We start from the raw sequence: 18,258 nt of genomic DNA, 5'->3' as shown, positions 1-18,258 counted from the left end.
TCAGAGAATACATCCCAGTTTGGGAAAATAGATGGCAAACACAATGTCTGCCTGTGCAATCAGGGAAGGGAACAGATTCTTTGGAGCTGGGAGAAAAGCTGTGTGTAAAGAACTGGGAAAAGAGAGAAGACAGACAAGAGAGAGATGAGTCCTAGCAATGGGAAGAGGGAACGAAGGAATACGACAAACTTTGTGTCTAAATGGAAATGGTATTTCCATGCAGTTCATATTAAAAAAAAAAAAAAGAGAGAGAGAGAGAGAGAGAGAGAGAGAGAGAAGGAGAGAGGCAGCTAGTAGACAGCTTGCAGGGAAGAGGGGAGATGCAAAGGTGAGCAACATGATTTGGCCTCCATACACCATGCTGTGAAACTATATCATTTCCTTTATTGTATACTTTATAGCAATGCAGTTAAGTAATAACTCATTTCTTGTTTTGTGTGATTAAAGTGTTATATTTGGCATCTGCTTTGTTTTTAAATGTGATTGTTTTCTAAGGCAATTAGAAGGGGGTTTACAGCTTTGTGTGTGTTTTTATTTTTATATAAAAGACAAGGAAAGTAAGGCACAGCTGTGGTTTCACCGGAGAAGTGTCTCTAAAGCATTATACCCGAATGGCACTACCGTCTTGATAATGAGATTGTGCTTGGTGAAGCGTTGCAGAATTGGCTCTTAATTTTTGCATGCATCGCCTCTGGCTCAACAAAAAGCATAACCTGTGGTTTGTTAGTAACTCCATTGATCTCAGTGTCACATTATGCAAGCTGTTTGCAGGATCAGACACACAAAATGGAGCCTGAGATGGGGTTTTCCAGTTATGTTTCAATCCTCTGTGAACTTTTTCATCTTTAAGTAACATTCACTTTTTCACTGGAAGTTTACTGCATTCAAAAACTGAGATCACACTAAGAAAGACAGGGACTTCACACATGAATGGTCCTGCTAAGCCAATGGGATAACTCACATGTTCAAACAGTGCCTATAAAACTTGATCCAAGAAGCCTTTAACATATGCTGTGCCTTTCTGGTGCACTCACTGGGATTAGTTGGACTTAGCAGCCACCCAAATTCTTTCCTGAAGAGATGTGCAGGCAGAGTTAACCCATCAGGCATAGTTCTCCAGAAAAGGGATCCACAGCTGTGCTATATTCCTAGCCCCTCTCTGCACACTGGTCTCCTAAGCCTTCAGGGAACTGTGTTGTTCTTTGTAAGCTCTTCTCTCCTATCCGTGCCCAGCATCACCTCGTGCGGCTGGGTCTTTTTATCTCAGTAGGCCTGGCCTCCATGCTTGATTTTTTTCTGATGGAGTATTGACTTGTGCTTTTGTCACCCCTGCCAACTTCAGTACTTTTAAGAGGTATGTGTGTGCCTTGTTTGGAGGTTTATGGGCCAGCCAACTGCTCCTCCTGCCTCTGGTAGGATTCCTATAGCAATAATACTGTTTGCATATCTCAGTGGAACTATGCCAGTTTAAACCAGTGGAGGAGCTGAAATCTTAACTTTCACTTTTCCTTGCCTTGTCATGAGCTTATCTGGAAGCTTAATCATGCATTGTTGTCAGATTCCCCTCTCCATGCATGCACAAATTTAATTCATCAGTATGGCTATTTCACAATTTGATCAAAAGATAATATAAGCTATATCTTTGTGGCATAGAAATGGCCTCAGCACTTGCAATAAAGAGGGGGCTGGGAAGTGATTCACCTCTAAAGGAAATGAACTGTGCTCTTTTTCTGTTGTGCCACTTCTTAAGCCAACAGATAATCAGTTCTGAGGTTGCTATTGCTACTTGGAATACATTTTGATGTTGCCTTTTCAGATATCACGCTGCTTAGATAGAAGATGCAATCAGTTTTGAAATTTGTTGCCCCTTTTCAGAGAAAAAGACCTCAGCAGCTGAACCTGAGATGTGCCAGACCCATGGCACAACTTGCTGGAAAGAGCACAGGGGGCTGCCGGACCTGCAGGAGCCCGAACACGAGGCAGTCGCTCTAGTCTGGCACAAGTGCCAGCCCAGCGAGTGGACATGGCTGGGTGTTGACTTTGGCAACTACCTGGCATCCTTCATCCATTCTGTGAGATGCTGAAACCAAAACTTTTTTTTTTTTTTTTTTTTTTTTTGTCAGTGCAACTTACTGAATTGACAAGCTAACTTGGAACCAGGTATGTTATTTGTACCACTGCTGTTCTCTTATGCCTAATTTTGCCTTCTCTTTTACACTGTATAGGTATTTGTTTATCTATGTGTGAAAATGGGTGTATGGTGCAGTCATGCTGGTGTGATAGCATTTTGGAAAATGAAATCCATGGCTTTTACAGTATGGACTTTGTGAAATCTTGAGACAGCTGCAAGACTGCAAATGCCGTGCATCCAACTTGCATGCATTTGCAAAGATTTATTTTGAAATTTTCTACACGCCTCAGCATTGGAGCCTGACACTTGTTAGACATGTGGGGCTTTAAAAAGAAAGCTGTAGTTTAAAAAAATAGAAAGGTTTAACAAAATCACTGGCCGCAGCTGGAGGAATTGATTTCTTAGAAGGCCCCACAAACAGGGAAAATTACATAGCAAAGCTATTAACAGAAAGGCAGCAAGATCGTTCAAAGCAAAAACATACATTTAGTTACTGTGTAGCCATTTGGATTTAAGGCGGACTGAATGACAAAACGACAGAAATATCATAGTTTACAACAGGTGCTATATGTCTGGCTTGTGATGCACCATTTCAAAATACTCTATGTATTACCTGACTTCTATTTTGTAGACAGGGAAACAGGGCTAAGGCAACTTGAGGTTCTCGTGTTGATCTGTGCCTAACACTTCCCAGTGTGACTGGCAAAGTTAATGTCCCAGTAACCAGTGAAGTTTTTAGCTTGTCAGAGATTTTTAGTAGAATGGGAGTATTTTCCTCTTCTGAATTTTTTTGTACATACATCCATACTGTGGGGGGAGCCTTTTCAGAGACAAAAGTAAACAAACAAGCAAAACAATGTTAACCCCGCAACCTTTGAGCTGCTAAGCTAACTTATACGCTCAGAATGGGGTATTTAAAAAGACATGTTATATATTTCTATGGCAAACCTGACAGTAAAATGCCATTGAACAGCAAAAATACTTCCAAAAGAATCCCCCGGATGAAATGCTTTTTAATCATTCAGATATGATAAAATGGTTATGGAGGAATTTAAACAAAAAGAGAAAGCACGCAGCAGAAAACATCTTGGCAAGGTGAATGTGTTAAGTGCATATGTTTTCTGTTTCTTTAACAGATAAAAGAAAACTCTTTGCAAAAACTGCTGGCAAACCACACTGTATTTAAATTAACTGTTTAGACCTAGAGCTACTGAAAAAGAAAGATTAGAGTGAAACAGCAAGCTGAAGTGAAGAAGATACAGTGGAAAATATGAGCAACTTTCTGCAGAAGTTCAGAGATGACCTGTTCGGCTCAGTTGAGAGTAAGAATGCATTGTAAAAAGGAGTAAAATGGCTGTAAAAGTACAGTACCTGCTGAGTTACAGAGAAACAATTCTTTCTGAAAAGGCAGAAGCAATTTTCAAAGCCAGAAACTCCGGCAAATGCTTTTCATGGCTACATCTACACTGACTTTACAGCACCAGCCCAAGCTGAAACTTGTCTCAGGTTTGGATGCCAGACTCTCCTCAGAGCTCTGGGTGAGCTCTATCTCCCGAAGTGGGGAGAGAGGGAATGGAGTTCGAGCCTGCTCAGCCCTTTAGGATAGCTGCAACAGTATCATATCCTGCAGTACAGGTGAGCCTTTCCCTTCTCGCAGATCTTCCATCCCAGATCTCATAATTCTGTATGGCAGTGCCTCCTCCCAAGAAGGGCCTAATGGCATGTCCCACAAAGCCCTGCTTGATGTGTAGACAGCTGAGTCTGAGGCATTCATTGCATGGGAATGCGCTAGTCTGCTCCTCGTCCTGCAAGGCACAGGTCAGCACAGTATGGGTACTGTTTATACCAGCCACTGGGGCAGACTTTTGGAGAAAAAGACCTTGGCGCTGTTTTAACCAGTCCTTTTTTTTTTTTTTTTTTTTTTTTTATTTTTCTCCCCCTCTTTTTTTCTTTTAAAGAATTTGGCACACTGCTATAGAGGGTTTTGCTGGCCAGAGAGTGCAGCCAGCCTGCAAAGTGCTAAGGATGAGACTTTTGCTCTTGGCCTCACTGTGCTTCTCTACAGGGAGGCCTGGACCTTGTGCATATCCTGCATGTTGGCGTGGGCATGCGCAGGACATTGCAGCCTGGCCAGAGCTCATGGTACCAAAGGAGACCTCAAAGGGACTCTGCTAGCAGGTATCTCCCACAGTGACCACTGAGCTATGTGTGACCACGCAGCAACCACTCGACCTCTTTTGTCCTGAGACCAGCCGTATGAGTCCTCATGTGCTGGGAGAAAACTGATGTCAGGCTGCAGTGATAGCTTAGCTAGAGCAGGCATTGCTTCCTTTACCTGGAAGAGTTGTTGCTGGGAAAGCTCTCCTGTGATTAAATGTGGATAACGCTGCAGCAGTCAGTGCTCTTCCAAGGACAGAGAAGGACACTCACCGGAATGGTTTTTAGCATAGCATTTTAAACGTTAGAACTCTCATCTGAGACACTTTGATATTATAATGAAGAACGTAGTGTAAATAACTAGATATGTCATCAGTGTTCAACAAGTTCATTAAATGTCTGGGGAAATGTCTGGTTAATAATATTTGAGAAAGTTTGAAGTACTGTCAGTAAGTTATGCCCTATACTGCTTCAGGTCTGTCCAGCTTTGGGTTCATGCACCTGTTTTGGCCATAAGAGTTCACTGTATTGCAAGGGCTGCACCAGTGACTTCATGCGCAGCTTCAGTATATGGGAAAAGTAAAAAGTAAGGTCAACCCAAAATTCTTCAATGGAACATTTTTCCATTACAAAATGGCAGTTTGTTCAAACCAGAATGTTTGTGGGACTGAACCAGTTTCTGGGACAACACTAAAACAACCCCCCCAACTTTCGGACAGCCTTAGTGTTGGGGAAAGGACACTGCCATGCAAAATGTCCCAACTGTGTCAGCTGTATGCACAGAGCAGCAGGCTGCAGGGAGCGGTGTGCAGCCATGTCCCTGCTGTAGTCTTTGCCTCCGTCCGGGAAAGCATCTGGCTGTTGCTGACAAGGGAGAGATGTAAGTATCTGGGGTGACAGTTACTGCTGGAGAAAAGTGGAAAAGGACCTCTCCCAGCAGCAGCAGTTGCTGCCCTATCTCTCCTGCCCTGCCTGTGGAAGCAGCAAGCCCAACTCTTTAAGGCTTTCCCCTCTCTGCTTTCTTGCAGCTTCCCATCCTGGATCCCCACGCTGTCCGCAGCAAGAGCAGCTGGACTCCTCAGATTTGGACTAGCAAAATTAAATCCTGTGTCTGTCAGAGGAACAGCGGTCACAGGCTGAGGTTTTTGAGTTCCCTGCCAGGGACCTGGAGCTCGGTGGCTCTTAAGACCTCCAGCCCACGGTGAGACAGGGACAGCCCTGTAAATGCTCAGAGCAGTAGCTCGCACCAAGTAAGCCAGGATCCTCAGGCTTCCTGCTACAGCTGGATCATACTGAGCGTGGAGCCTCAGAGCACAAGCGATTAGATAGAAATTCTTTTAACAAAATCTTTCTGTTAATTCAACACAGACTATTTATGGAATTTCCCTATTCTGAGAAAATTTCAACTTTTATGGTGCTTTTTCTTTTTTCTTCTTTTTTTTTTTCCTTTCAGAACTTCAGAAGTTCCCTCAAAAAATCCCTGAAGCCTTAATAACAAAGATTCTCAGTTGTGTGTCATGGTGTAATGTGCAATATAAAATATCTTCACATTTGATGCTCAATATAGTCAAATTTACCACAGTGCTTCACATTCGGTATATACCAAGAATTCTAGCAAAGTCACATACTATTCAACTAGAGATTTATCATGGGGTGCTTAACAATGATTTATTTAAAAGTGCCTACTCCTCATGGTTTCCTGAGAGCTTAATGTGTGTATGTGTATATATTTATACATGAAATACCTGTGAGCCATTATATGCTATTTTCTGAGCACAGGGTTTCAAGCGTAAATCTAGAGGGTGTTTAAAAATAGGTGTCCTCCTGAAAATGTGGCAGAGTTTCAGAAGAAAAAAATCCTTAATAATTTTTCCCCTTCCAAAACACACACTCATTCGAAGGGAAACTCTGTTCTGTAGGATTGATTTTAGGTGAAAATTTTAAAGTATCTAAATTCTGCTATGAAGGATATTTTCAAGGTGCCTGTTGATTTGGCATTTTAGATCTTGGTGAATTTTTTTAAAAAAATTCCCTCATTTGCAGGTTTGAAAAGATTACTATATGTCTCCTACTAGCAATCATATGTAGTACTTTTCCCAAAATACTTTACTGAGTGGGTACGCACTTCCTTTTTACTGATGGAAAAACAGACAGAAAAAGATGAAGTGGTCTCCAAGCTTACACAGCAAGGCAATAAACTGCTTCTTACATCATCTTTTAAAAGCTTTCCCAGGGCCACCTTTAAGGCTGGATTTTCTGCTGATATGAAGATAAGCCTGCTGGAGTGATACCAAACTGGGCCAGAGACCACTCTCTGAGCCCTCCCCACTGTCTGCACATTAGAGATGAGCAAGCTAAAGCGTGTGACCAGCTCATAGCTGCCTCTTACACTGCTTCTTAAGATTCATAATGGGAATAACCTCATGGGCCAGACTTTCAGTTCTCTGTTTTCTCTCTGACCCAAACTAACCTCCAAATCGCTGTTACTACGTTCAAGGGTGGATCAGCGGGCACCAATCTGACGTGCCCTATGTCTCTCTGGGGACCTGTCTCCTCTTTGACACCTTATGAGTCATTCTTGTCAGAAAACTGTGCTTATTTGCAGATGAAGGGCACCTATTGTACTCCTGTGTGTGCCCATATGGTAAGAGGACTGGATGTTCATGCTCCTGGATGGGATGCAGTTTGATTTCTCACAGTAGAAAGACAGTTTGCTGCTGGCTCCGGGAGGGCTGCTGTTGTCCCTCTTGTCAACTTGCACATCTGAGCTTCTGCTCTGTGCTTATCTGGGTCCTTGCAAAGAGACGGGGGGACCTAAAACTTCCCTCCGCACCAATGGCAGCTGTGGTGGATCCTTTTTCTCAGCCATCATATGAGAAGGGCATCCTCTGAAGCTTCCTTCCTTACAAAGGGGGTGACAACAGCCTGAAGCTTTCAGACAATGCGTAAAATAGGAAGGAGCAAGACAATGTTTTCCAAAGATCAGTGGGACAAAGTCTGAAAGACAGCTGAATAAAACAAGTAGAGATGTCACTTGATCTCAGGTTTGCGAATGGTCAGATTTGGTACACTCATTTAAGCTTATGGCACCTGCAGGGTTATATTGATATTAATGTATTCAGGTTAATGGCATTTCTGTTGCTTAACAAGTCAAAGCTCTAGATGTAAAAGCCCGAGGTAGATGTGGAAGACAAAAGCAAAGTCCCACTAAAAAGTTCACCACGTTCTTGTCTAACAAGAAGAGTACTGGAATACAGTGTTTTTCCTGGGCATGTTCTTTGAGGGTCTGATTTTCCAATAAATCTCTAATTAACAAATTTGTGATACCCTGACTACCAGGTTGCAGAATAGCCAGGCGCTTCGGAAAGGGGTTGTGCACTCAATTCTGCCTTCTACACTGTGAGCAGCTCCGTCGCTTCTGGGGCAGCAGGTAGAAAAGTGTAGCCACATCAGAGAGTCTGCCACTATTGTGGTGTACCGGTTTCCAGGAGAATTTAAGCGAGCTCAAGAGGAAAAAATGGGCCAGAGACCATGATCTTGCCCAACGGCTCTGACAGAAGCAGTCTCGTGTCTGTAGAGAGCTCTGCACGAGTCGCTCTGCCTTGGTTTCTGACCCGTGAAGGGGGACAAAAGCACTCCTCTACCTCAGGAAGACTTGTAATGATTAAACGAAAGCAGGCTCTCTGAGAAATTCGACGTCTCTGGAAGCAGCGGTCACGCTCCCAGAAGGCAGGCCCTGGCCTGGGGCTGGCCCGGCTCGCAGGGGAAGGGGCAACGGTGCCAAAGCGCGTAGGGCCGAAGGCAGCGGGGCACCGAGGGCGGCAGGAGCAGCGCGGCGGCACCGCGGCTGTTTCCTCCGCTGCAAAACCCGATAGGGAACGCGAGAAAAACCCGCGCGCCGCCGCGCACACGCGAGCCGCGCTGGCCCCTCGGCTGCCGGCCCGGTGCGGCCCGACGCGCAGCGCCGCGCACACGAGCAGCTGATGCAGGAAACCAACGTCCGCGGCACAGCCCCCACCAGCAAAACCCGCGGCCGGGCCAAAAAAGGGGCGCCGCGGCGGAGAGCACCAGGCGCCTCCTCCTCGTATTTCCTCTCCCGCCCACTTCCAGCCGCGGAGCTGGGGGGGGGGGGGGGGTGCCGTCGGCTTTTGTCGCCCGGTATGAAGAGTTTGGCTGCGGCAGGATGCGCGGGGCGGCGGTGAGTTTCCCCTGGCGGCGCCAGGGTGCCGCGGGGCCGGGCAGGGGGCGGAGGGCGCCGCGGGGAAGCCGCCCGGGCAGCGGCAGCGAGAGGCACCTCTGGGATCTCCGCCTCGGCGGCGGCCCCGGCTCCGCGCCTACGTGTGTGTGTGCGTGTGTGTGTCCGTGTGCCGGTGCGCGCTGCCCCGGGCCGGGCCGCGGCAGGGGGGAGTGCGACTCGCATATGCGGCGGCGCTGCAGCCCGGGGCGGGGGAAGGGGGAATAGGTGCGGGGTAACTTTTGTATTCGGAGCCGAGTGCTGCTCCCGTCTCCCCGCGGCTGGGAGCCCGGTGTCCGGCCGCGGCTCCGCGCACGCCGCCGCGCGCTGCGGGCAGCGTTAGGCCGCGGCGGTTATTTCGGCGGGGGGCGGGGCGGGGTCTCGCGGCGACCCCAACGGCCGCGCGCGGCCGTTTGCCCCCTGCGCGCGTTAGCGGCCAGCGGCGCCGTGACGCGGAGGGACGGAGCGGGAGCGCCGTGCGCGCGCGCGGCGGGGAATAACGTTTGCGCGGCGTTTGTTGTGCTTCGAGCCTCACTTGCGTGCCTCCCCCGCCGGGCGCTGAGGAAACCCCCTCGGTGACCCCTCCCTCCCGCGCGCTGACCCCTCCCCCGCGCACCCACCCCGCCCGCGCCGGCAGGGAAGGGGGCGGGGCCGGGAGACCCGGTGACGTCACTGCTCCGGCCCCGCTTCCTGCAATAGAAAGTGAGAGAAGGTAAAACACCCCCCTCCCCCCGCCCCGTCCCGCCCCCCGGCCGGGTCCGCGCCGCCGCTTCGCGCCCCTCCCCCCGCGGGTGACCGGGGCGCGGGGGGAGGGGCGCGGCGCGCGTCTCTCCCCGAGGGGAGCCCCACGGGCGCGCCTCCCCGCCCGCCCCCGCGGCGTCCCCGCCCCGGGACGCAGGCAGCCCTGCCGTCCCACCCTCCCGCCTGTCAGCGGGGTTCCCTCCCCCGGCCGCCCTCGTTGCCCCCGTCCGCGCCGGGGGGCAGGGCCGTGGGGGAGGGGGCGCGGAGACAGCCCGGCGGGGGCGAGCGGGGATGGTCGGGGCGGGTCGGTGCCGGGCCGAGCCCGGTGTCGGGGGAGCCGTGGGGGGCGACCCCCGGGGGGGCTGCGGCGGCGGGGGAGGGGTCTGCGGAGAGGGGGCGGGGGGCGGACGGACACGGCCGCCCGTGGGCGACGGGGGGGCAGTGCTGGGGGGGCGGCGCCTTCGCCGGGCTGGGGGGGGAAATGTTGCATGGAGGAGGGGTGCGAGTGCGTGTGTGCGAGGCGGCGGCGCAGGGTTATGTTTGTGTTTGAGGTTGTCAAGTGAAGGAGGCTCCCCGCCGCCGCGCAGGGGTCGCCGCGCTTCCCGGCGGCCGCCGCCGTTGCTCCTCGCGCCGCCGCCATCAGCCGCCGCCGCGCCGGCCCCTCCGCCAGGTTTGCAGCGGGGTCCGCGGCTGGGCGGGGTGGGCCGGGGAGGGGAAGAGGGGCCTGCCGCGGCCTGGCGCCCCGCGGGGAGGTGGGGGGCAGGCCGGGCGCCTCCTCGCTTCCTTCTCCTGCTCCTCGGCGGAGGCGGCTGTCTGCGCCCCCTCCGCGGGGAGCTGCGGCAGACACAACACGGCGTGTCCTGCGGGCAGCGCGGCCGCGGCGGCAGCCCCGGGCCCGCCGCCCCCCGGCCCGGCCGTCTCCCTCGGGGCGCCCGCAGCCCCCCAGTCAGGTAGGCAGCGCCGCGCTGGGGCTCGTGTGCCCCCGCCCCGTGCTCGCCCGGCCGGGGGAGGGGGGCGGCGGGGGCCCTCGGCGCGGCCCCTCCCGCGCCGCGGCGGCCGGCCGGTGCTGGGCTGCAGCCGCTCTCCTCCCCCCGCTCCCCCGCGCGGGCAGCGCTTTGTTCGGCGCAGCGTTGCAGAGGGGTTTTCCCAGGCTCCTCCCTCTTTATTCATTCATGCTTTTTTTTTTTTTTTCCTCCCTCCCCTCTCTCCTCCTCTCTCGCTCGCTCTCTCTTCTCTCTCTTCCTCTCTCCTCCCTTTGCAACTGTGCTCGCACATACCGACGTTTCACGGGTCCCTCGGGCTCTGCGCTCGCAGCCGTCCCTCTGCCTTGTCGGTCTGTTCTGTAACCTGCTGGGTTTTGAGCGGGGCGGGGGGGAATATGACCGCCGTGACTGTGGAGGGCTCGCGCTCTCTTCCTCTCTCTGTTTTTAATTAGATTAAGGAGGGAGCGACTTTATGTGGGTCTTGCACAGTGTTTCTGCTGTGGCTTTCGTAGGGCCATCCCTCCCCGAAGGAATCCTGCTAGAGATCAGGTGAAACAGATGGTTTTAAAGCGTAAATAAGATGTCATTTGTGCTGCAAGGGAGCATCAGGAGGCGCTTATGGTTTGCGGATACCTGATACGTTTCAAACCCGTGTGCTTGAAATAGCTTACCGAAATAAATGACTGTGTTTATGATTTGTAAGGATGTCGGCGGAACACCCATGGTTGCCAGCAAAACAAGATAGGGGTACGGAGGTGCTTGTTGCTTCAAGTAATCTGGCCGTTTCTGTACGCTTCGAGTTCATGTCTAAGAGCAGAAAATTGGAACTGTTAGCATAAGATTTTATTTCGTTTCTAAATCTTTCTGGTATCTTTGCAGGTAAAGCGATATGTGTGAACACCTTGACAGCACTGTGTGCGGTGTCTTGGATTTTTTCTTATTTTCCCCTTAACGTGATAGTATCCTAGTGAAGAACCGTTACTTTGAAATATTTTCCAGCCTTCCTTTGTGTCAGTGCTAGTCAGCTTCTCCTGTTTGGGTCTTTTATGCAGCAACAGACAAAAGAAACATTAAAAATTAATGATTATCTTCCTCAACAGTCTGTAGACTGAAGGGGTGGTTGTAAGCAACAGTCTATTTTAAGTGGTTTTGAATTCCGCTTTTACAAAAACATTGTTGTCTATCTTAATAATAATCAGAACCCTGAGTTAATATTTAAATGATAAAGACTGCGTACTTCCTATTTCCCATTTTGGTTATCCTTTGCTAATGTGACACTCTACAGTTTATATACAGTTAAAAGAAAAAAGCTTCATGGTGTTGATTAAAAGAAAGCTCTTAATCTGGGCTAGTATTACTATGAATAGTAAGTGAGTAGTGGCTGCCTTTTCATTCTGTTTAGCTGGAGTAGTGGAGTCACACCAGTCACTTTCTTTTCTAAGTCCATAAGTGTAAGTGGTTCACTGTAGGTCTGAGGGAGATTTCAGTATAGGCAGATTTCAGAAGCTAAACAGCATGCTCCTTAAATGGAAAGCAAATCATAGGAATATTTCAAAAGTAGTGAACTTTGTTAATGTTGGAGAAAACATGGGGGTTTGGGGATGAAAATTTAGGTTTTCAATAGAAAACCTGCCCATGAGGCTATTAAGAGTTCCACCTTCCATGAGGTTTACGCATACTTAGACTTTGCTGGCTGCACCCTCGTGTAAACGCAGGGACTGCTGCGTGCCGAGGCAGGAGCTTGCTTTGCAACAGCTTGTACATGGGTCGAGAGCTGGTGTGAGTCTGTGTTGTAAACTGATATTTCGGTAGAGTCCCCTGGGGAGCTCTTCTGGACTTGTTACAATTGTGCACTCCAAGTAAGGAAACTGTGGAGATGGCTGATGTTACAAATCGGAGGGATGATTGCTGATGCAGCGGGTGTTCGCCCTTTCCCCTCTCCCCCATCCCCCCTCTATACAAATGAAGATCTGCTATTTTAAAGCCTGATGTGACTGTTTTGTTTTGTTTTGTGGGGTTTTTTTGCACAGGACACAAGTTGTTGGAAAACGCTTTCTGGCTAGAAAACAGCTGACAAATGTGGAAAAGTGTCTTAGTCTCCTCATGCCTCCTGAGTAACCTCAAAAGGAATTTGATCCTTATATAATTTTCTTATAATCTGAAACATTTCACTCTGTACAGGATAGATATAGAAGTTCTTATTGCTCATCACCTGTAGTTGTTTTAAGATGAAAGGGAGCAGATAGATATCTTTGTTTTCATTATTAATGCATACATCTCCATACATCTCTAACTTTTCTCTCTCTGTCTCTTTTTTTTTAGCACATGGATTAACTGACTCTTTTGACAAGTTTATGGAACTGCCAGCTCTCTGCTTGCTGTACTTTTCATTTCTGAGAGGAGAAAGGGGTGTATGAAATTAGAGGAAAATGCCTCGGACAAAGCAGATACATCCCAGAAACCTGAGAGGTATGTAGCTCTCAGCTAAGAAAGAAAAGCTCTTGGGAAACTCGATTGCAGTTTCAATTATTAAATTAATGGAATATGTACTGAAGAGGTTTGTTTTGGTCCAAAAATATTTTACAAACAAGCTTTAGGAGTAATCTGTGTGACTACCATAATTTGGAGAGAATTAAAGGGGAATCTGTTCTTATTCCTGTAGTCTCTGTGCTTGACAGCACTCTTGATATCCAGTTTGCAGCAACAACCAGCAAAAAACTTTGCAAATGCAAAGGAAGACATAGTTTCCTTACAAAATAACTTGCAGTTGAAATATGCAGAGAAGTGGGAAATGTGTGTAATGTAGAAGCAGCATGAGATTTGGCAGCTGATAGTTGTTTTTCTTAATAGTGATCAGTTTGGCTTGCTTTTGGGGGGATCAAACTCTTCCCCCTACACATGCCTCCCCTCTATTTATCATCTTTGTCACCCATGCTTCCTCAGCAATTTCTGGGTTTGACCTTGGTCTCCTCGCTGCCCTGCCTTTACACAACTGAATAGGAGTTCATTGGCTACAGAAAAGGACAAACACATAAGTGACCTGGTCCACCAACGGGCAAGCTTATATGTGTAGGCATTTCCTTGAACAAAATCCCAGTGCACTTACCAGAGCTCAAGATTGGCAGATGAATGTGAGGAATCTGATCATATGATTATTTGTTACTCTCTTGGTAGTAGCAGCCCTGGAGGAATTAAATGAGGGAAAAATACAGATTAGTTCAAGAGCAGAAATAAATGCCAAGGGAGAACATGCCTTCCCCCCACCAGTATGTAGTTGTCATCAGTTTTTTTTTAACATGGATTTCATAGTTGCAGTATGTATGCATCCCTTTAGAAAATAAAAGCTATTGCAAAGCTGCAAATAGTGGCATAAAATTATGGGGGCAGGAACAGTATTTGATTCTGTTTTTAACTTAAAGGGGGGGGCGGAAGGAGAAAAAAGAAAAGCAAGCCAGCACCCAACAAACACAAGCATTTGTATACTTTTCTGTGCTTCAGTTAAAGTTAAAAGGTTCATAAGGTCTAGTGTATACAGCTGTATCAAAGACTGTGTGTGTGTGTGTGTGTGTGTGTGTGTGTGTGTGTGTGTGTGGACTGTGTGCCAGTATTACTAAGAATCTCTGTTACTGAAGACATTTTTGCAGTGTGTTCATTCAGGAAGTGCTGAACAGCATTGTTCAATGTGATAGTTAAGCCTCTGTCACAAATCAGGAAAGGGCAAAAGCAGTAATGGGCGCCTTGAGGTACCTTAAATTCAGGAGTTGTTGTTTCCCCTTCTTATGGAACTTGAAGTGGTGAATTAGATCCTAATTCTTAATATTACTGCTTACCAAGTTACTGACATAGCTGATGTTGTGTTTTTCAATCAAATATGAAAATGATCTAATTTTAGTGCCCTGTCTGATAACTCCTACGAAGTTCAAAGCAATATGAGGGTTGATAAGTCTCTTGTAAAGCTTTTTGCAATTTTGTATTCACTTAAGTAAATGCATTTAAAATAATCTAATTAAATACTTAATTGTGCAAGAAATAAATTGATTTTTTTTCTTGCCTTGTGTAATTTTCCCAGTCATTTAGCTATTACCACCCTCCCTTAATAGCAGTTATCATCAGTTTCTGTTATTCTACAACTAATGGAGTTTTCCAGTAAATTAAGAGGGGTTAAATATTGAGAAGGTAAACAGAGGTATAAGCTGAAGCCAGAATTTGGAATCTTTTGTTTACAGTTAAAGATGATGTTAAAACTACACAGGTGCTGCAAACTTAAACATGTTGTGAGCATATATGGCTACTATCATGGGTTATTAGAGGTGAAGTGATTTGAAAAATGAGTTTACTTCTCATTAGTTGTGCCCTATTTCCATTTTTAGTCTAGATAATGAGAAAAACTGGATTTCAGTTCCTTTAGACATTTTATCAGTCTCTGAGAATACTGCAGGAAATATTTGCTTAACCTTCCAATTTTTGTTGGAATTTGAAGAGGTTGAAAAGCTTCCTTAGGTCTGGTTTCTGACAGCTTATTTTCATATATTGAAAGTTTGGCCAGTCTTAAGTTGACAGTCTCAATCATTTGAACTTTCAAAAATGCATTGCCTCTGTGGTGTAATTTATGGTAATTAATGAAGATAATTAGATCTGCAAGAAGAGTTAAATGTCTGTGATCTACGGTGAAACTCAACAAATTGTTAAATTACATAACTTTCAGAAGATAAAGATGTAGGAGTAGGTAAACTTTATTTTTAGAATAAAAGGTATGTTTAAGTTGTCTAAACTTAACTTACCTTTCGTAGCACGTACAAAGAACACTCTATGGCCTTACCTGGCTTTTCTCTGCCTTGTTTCAACTGCTCTGCTCTCTGGTTGCCCCATAGCAATCAACTCTCCAGTAGGTTAAACTGGACTTGTCCAGGGCCCGTCAATGTTTATCTTTTTAGAGCGGTCGCTGTTGAGCAACCCTTGATGCTGTCTATTCTGCAGTGCATCAGATGAGTTACTTAGGTTGCACTTGCAGTCTAAGTCAGCCTAGAAAATAAATAATTGAGTCCAAGAATCTAAAATGTATACATTTTCTAAAAAATGGAGAATAAATATTTTAGATAATTCTGGATTTCCTGATGCATAGGAAGAAGTTCTAAAGGTTTTCATATTGTGTGTGTTTACGATAATCTACCCTTTTTTTTTTTTTTTAATGATTTGGGGAAAACAAAGGGGCATTCTTTAATATATACACATAACTATAAAATCTTTGGCAAAAGACTGTAAGACTCTTCTTTTTGTGATGTTACTTTATTTTACTTATTTTGTATACTTTTGAGAGAGCTTCAGCCTTTGACAGGTTAGGAGTGTCCCTGAAGTATTCTTCACTGAAGATCAAATTTCTTTATTTTTTTTGTGGTGAGGTCCCCTTCCCTCTCTCCCTTCTCTGTTTTCACTGTCTTTTTATAGATGAGTCAATATAGTGCTATACTAACCTGATTACAGAAAGAAAAGAACAGTATCAAGAGGAGAGGTTGTAGGAAGAATTGTTTTGCAAATAAAAACAAGAAAATAAAATTATTTGGCCATCTGTTTTCATGGCTATGGTTTTAATGCCTGACTGGGGCTGAATGATGTGTTATATCTGAAGGGTGTCAATAAGGCATCTACTGCACTGTGCTTGCTTCATTATTTTGTTTTGTCACATAAGTCTTCCTCATTTCTCATTGCAAATATGTCCTTTCATGAAAAATGTTACCAATGTGACTGCTTTTGTCAGGAGTGTCGTGCAAACTATTAGACTCAGTCTCCTGACTTAACAGTTGTAATGATCTCCAGCAGTAGGGATGAGTGGCTAGAGTTTGGGAGAAGTTAGTTTTGCAGATCACAAAAAGCTATGCCTTGAATGTATGCAAATCCCCCAAATATTTAGTAGTTTCAAAAATAAAAGCCAAAGATATGCCTAGGAAGACACTAGTAGCTAAGTTACCTGTACATTTTGCTACTGGAACAGAAGTTCATCAGCAGGTATTCCTGGTGTCGTCTTAGCCTATTGAATATTTCAGAAGCGTATCATGTTTCTGATGGAGAGCATCATCACCTCTCAGAAAATAAGAATGCTGTGAAAGAGGAAAACATCCATCTTTTTCCAGAGGTAGGCTGAAAAAAAAAAAAAAAGCCCCAGATAATTGGATTCTATACTAGTTCCCAGGTATCCAAAGGTCATCTTTTCTTAACTAACTTTATTTGTTACCTTAAGTTTTTGCTAACTGACAAAAGACTGCTTTACGTGCAGTTGCACTGTATATTTACATGGCCAACTGATACACAGATGTAACAAACATTTCACAGAAGCAGCAATGTATTCCCAGAAGTATGGTTACATTAGAGAATCATGCTTTTAGCAGGGCTGAGTGGGCTTGGTTTGTTGTCAGATGGTTGTGAGGATATAGAATGAAAAACAGCTCATGTTTTTGTTTACTTAGACATATTCAGTTCCAAAGCTTAAAAATGAAAACTTGCTATTTGAACAGTATTTAATAAGTACAAAATTGTAACAAATATTTTGATTTTAACCTTTCTATAGTTAGACTTTTTATTATTTTTAAAAATACAAATTGTTGCTGCTTCTGTTTTCCTTTTCAATCAAATATTTCCATTTGAAACAAATGATGGAGGGGCCCATAAAGTTCATCAGCCTTGTCAATCTTTTAACACTTTATATTTCCTAAGGAAATATGAGTATAATATGAGTAGCTTTGCTTGGTAGCTTTGCTGTAATCTGAGAAGTGTGGCATAAGTTTGCTGGAAACCTGGATACATTCTGGGTCTTAAGATTTTCAGAAGAGTTATGTGCCTGCTGTGCCTTATCTGTAATTTAGTAAAAGCTTTTTGAGTTGGTAAAATGATCACGTGCTTTCAATGCTGATCATAGGCCTCTCTACATTAAAAGCTAACAGGTTGATAGTTCTTACTTGTGTTTGGGCATGTATTGTATGTAACTTGCAAATCAGTCATTGTGCTGTGCTTTCATTCATGTTTACATCAGATGCCTAAAAACCTCCCTAAAATTTCATAGAATCGTGACTTGTACTTGTTCAGTTTAAAAGAAGGGTGCAAGGATAACATTTGACCTTTGGGTCTTAGTATTGTTTCTGCCACAGAAATAGTGCTTCTCTTCAGGGGATTTATGAGGTGTCATTGGTGGTACATCAGAAGTGCTTGTGCTTTGCATTCTACAGTGTACCTGTGGACATCTGTAAAAGTATTGCAGAGAAGGCTCAGATATGTATCTTGCTCAATTTCTGGAGCACATGTGTGACAAAGGAACAGGGAGTCTCAGCTCTGACTCAGTGATTTTATTATAGAAATATCTATTGATTTGGCAGCAGTTCTTGCTTCCATAGATCAGATTAATTTTTATAATTGCTTGTAGAAACTACACTTCAGAACAGAACCTCTCTTCATGAAGTCGGAGAGAATCCGTAGTTCTGTTGTTGTATCACTAGCCTGAGTACAGAAGATCTGCGTGTAATGTGTAGACCACGTCTCTTGTAGACCATAGAAGTAGTCAGTCCATGCCTCGTATTTCTTGTCTGGAATGGTAATGTTTCTTTATCCCATCTTTTGTCTTGCCCATTTAGACTGTAAGATCTTTGTGGCTGATAATTGCTTCTTAATATGCAAATGTCCTACATCTTACCCATTAGAGATTATCTTGGCCACAACTTTTAAATGCTGTTGTAATAAGGTATACACGTTGTAATACATATAGTAATATTTCTACATGACAAAAATGTCTAACTCTATGGTGTTAGGCTGGATTTAAAGCTGTAATTTGTTACCCTTTCTCTTCACCTAACCTGTCCCTGACTTCCTATTATGTGTCTGTAAATTCGATCCTGTATGTGCTTTCAACAGAAGGTCTAGTCCTATTCACTATACAGTATGGTTGGATCACAGGTGATGGAAAAATGCTGTCCGACAGTGGGTTGCAAGAGAGGATGGTAGGAAGAATAAGGCTGTTTAATATTGCC

The 18,258-nt window shown here is 45.7% G+C and overlaps 1 protein-coding gene and 1 long non-coding RNA gene across 7 annotated transcripts in view; one reads left to right on the top strand and one right to left on the bottom strand.

Annotated features, from left to right (window-relative positions):
• The first annotated feature begins 8,389 nt into the window (after positions 1-8,389).
• HIVEP1 (HIVEP zinc finger 1) overlaps positions 8,390-18,258 on the top strand; it is a 131,018-nt gene continuing 121,149 nt past the window's right edge. For 4 of the 6 annotated variants that reach the window (XR_010387824.1, XR_010387823.1, XM_064507046.1 and 1 more), the window contains exons 1-2: positions 8,390-8,486; positions 12,569-12,715. Coding sequence is in view for 4 of the 6 variants with exons in the window: in XM_064507046.1 (XP_064363116.1) it covers positions 12,676-12,715 (40 nt within the window). In the remaining 2 variants the exon portion in view is untranslated. Of the gene's footprint in view, positions 8,487-9,690; positions 9,934-10,486; positions 10,597-12,568; positions 12,716-18,258 lie in introns of those variants that run through there. The other 2 variants (XM_064507044.1, XM_026104766.2) reach the window with 2 other exon arrangements.
• Positions 10,860-16,509, bottom strand: LOC135327540 (uncharacterized). Its single transcript, XR_010387825.1, has 4 exons — positions 16,476-16,509; positions 16,212-16,381; positions 13,353-13,428; positions 10,860-11,053 (listed from the first exon to the last, which is right to left on the bottom strand). It is a non-coding gene; the product is annotated as an uncharacterized LOC135327540 (long non-coding RNA).

This window comes from Dromaius novaehollandiae, chromosome 2 (genome assembly GCF_036370855.1).
Source record: "Dromaius novaehollandiae isolate bDroNov1 chromosome 2, bDroNov1.hap1, whole genome shotgun sequence".
NCBI classification, from domain to species: Eukaryota; Metazoa; Chordata; class Aves; order Casuariiformes; family Dromaiidae; genus Dromaius; species Dromaius novaehollandiae.
Note: the sequence above shows the minus strand (reverse complement) of the source record. Positions and strands in the feature narration are given on the sequence as shown.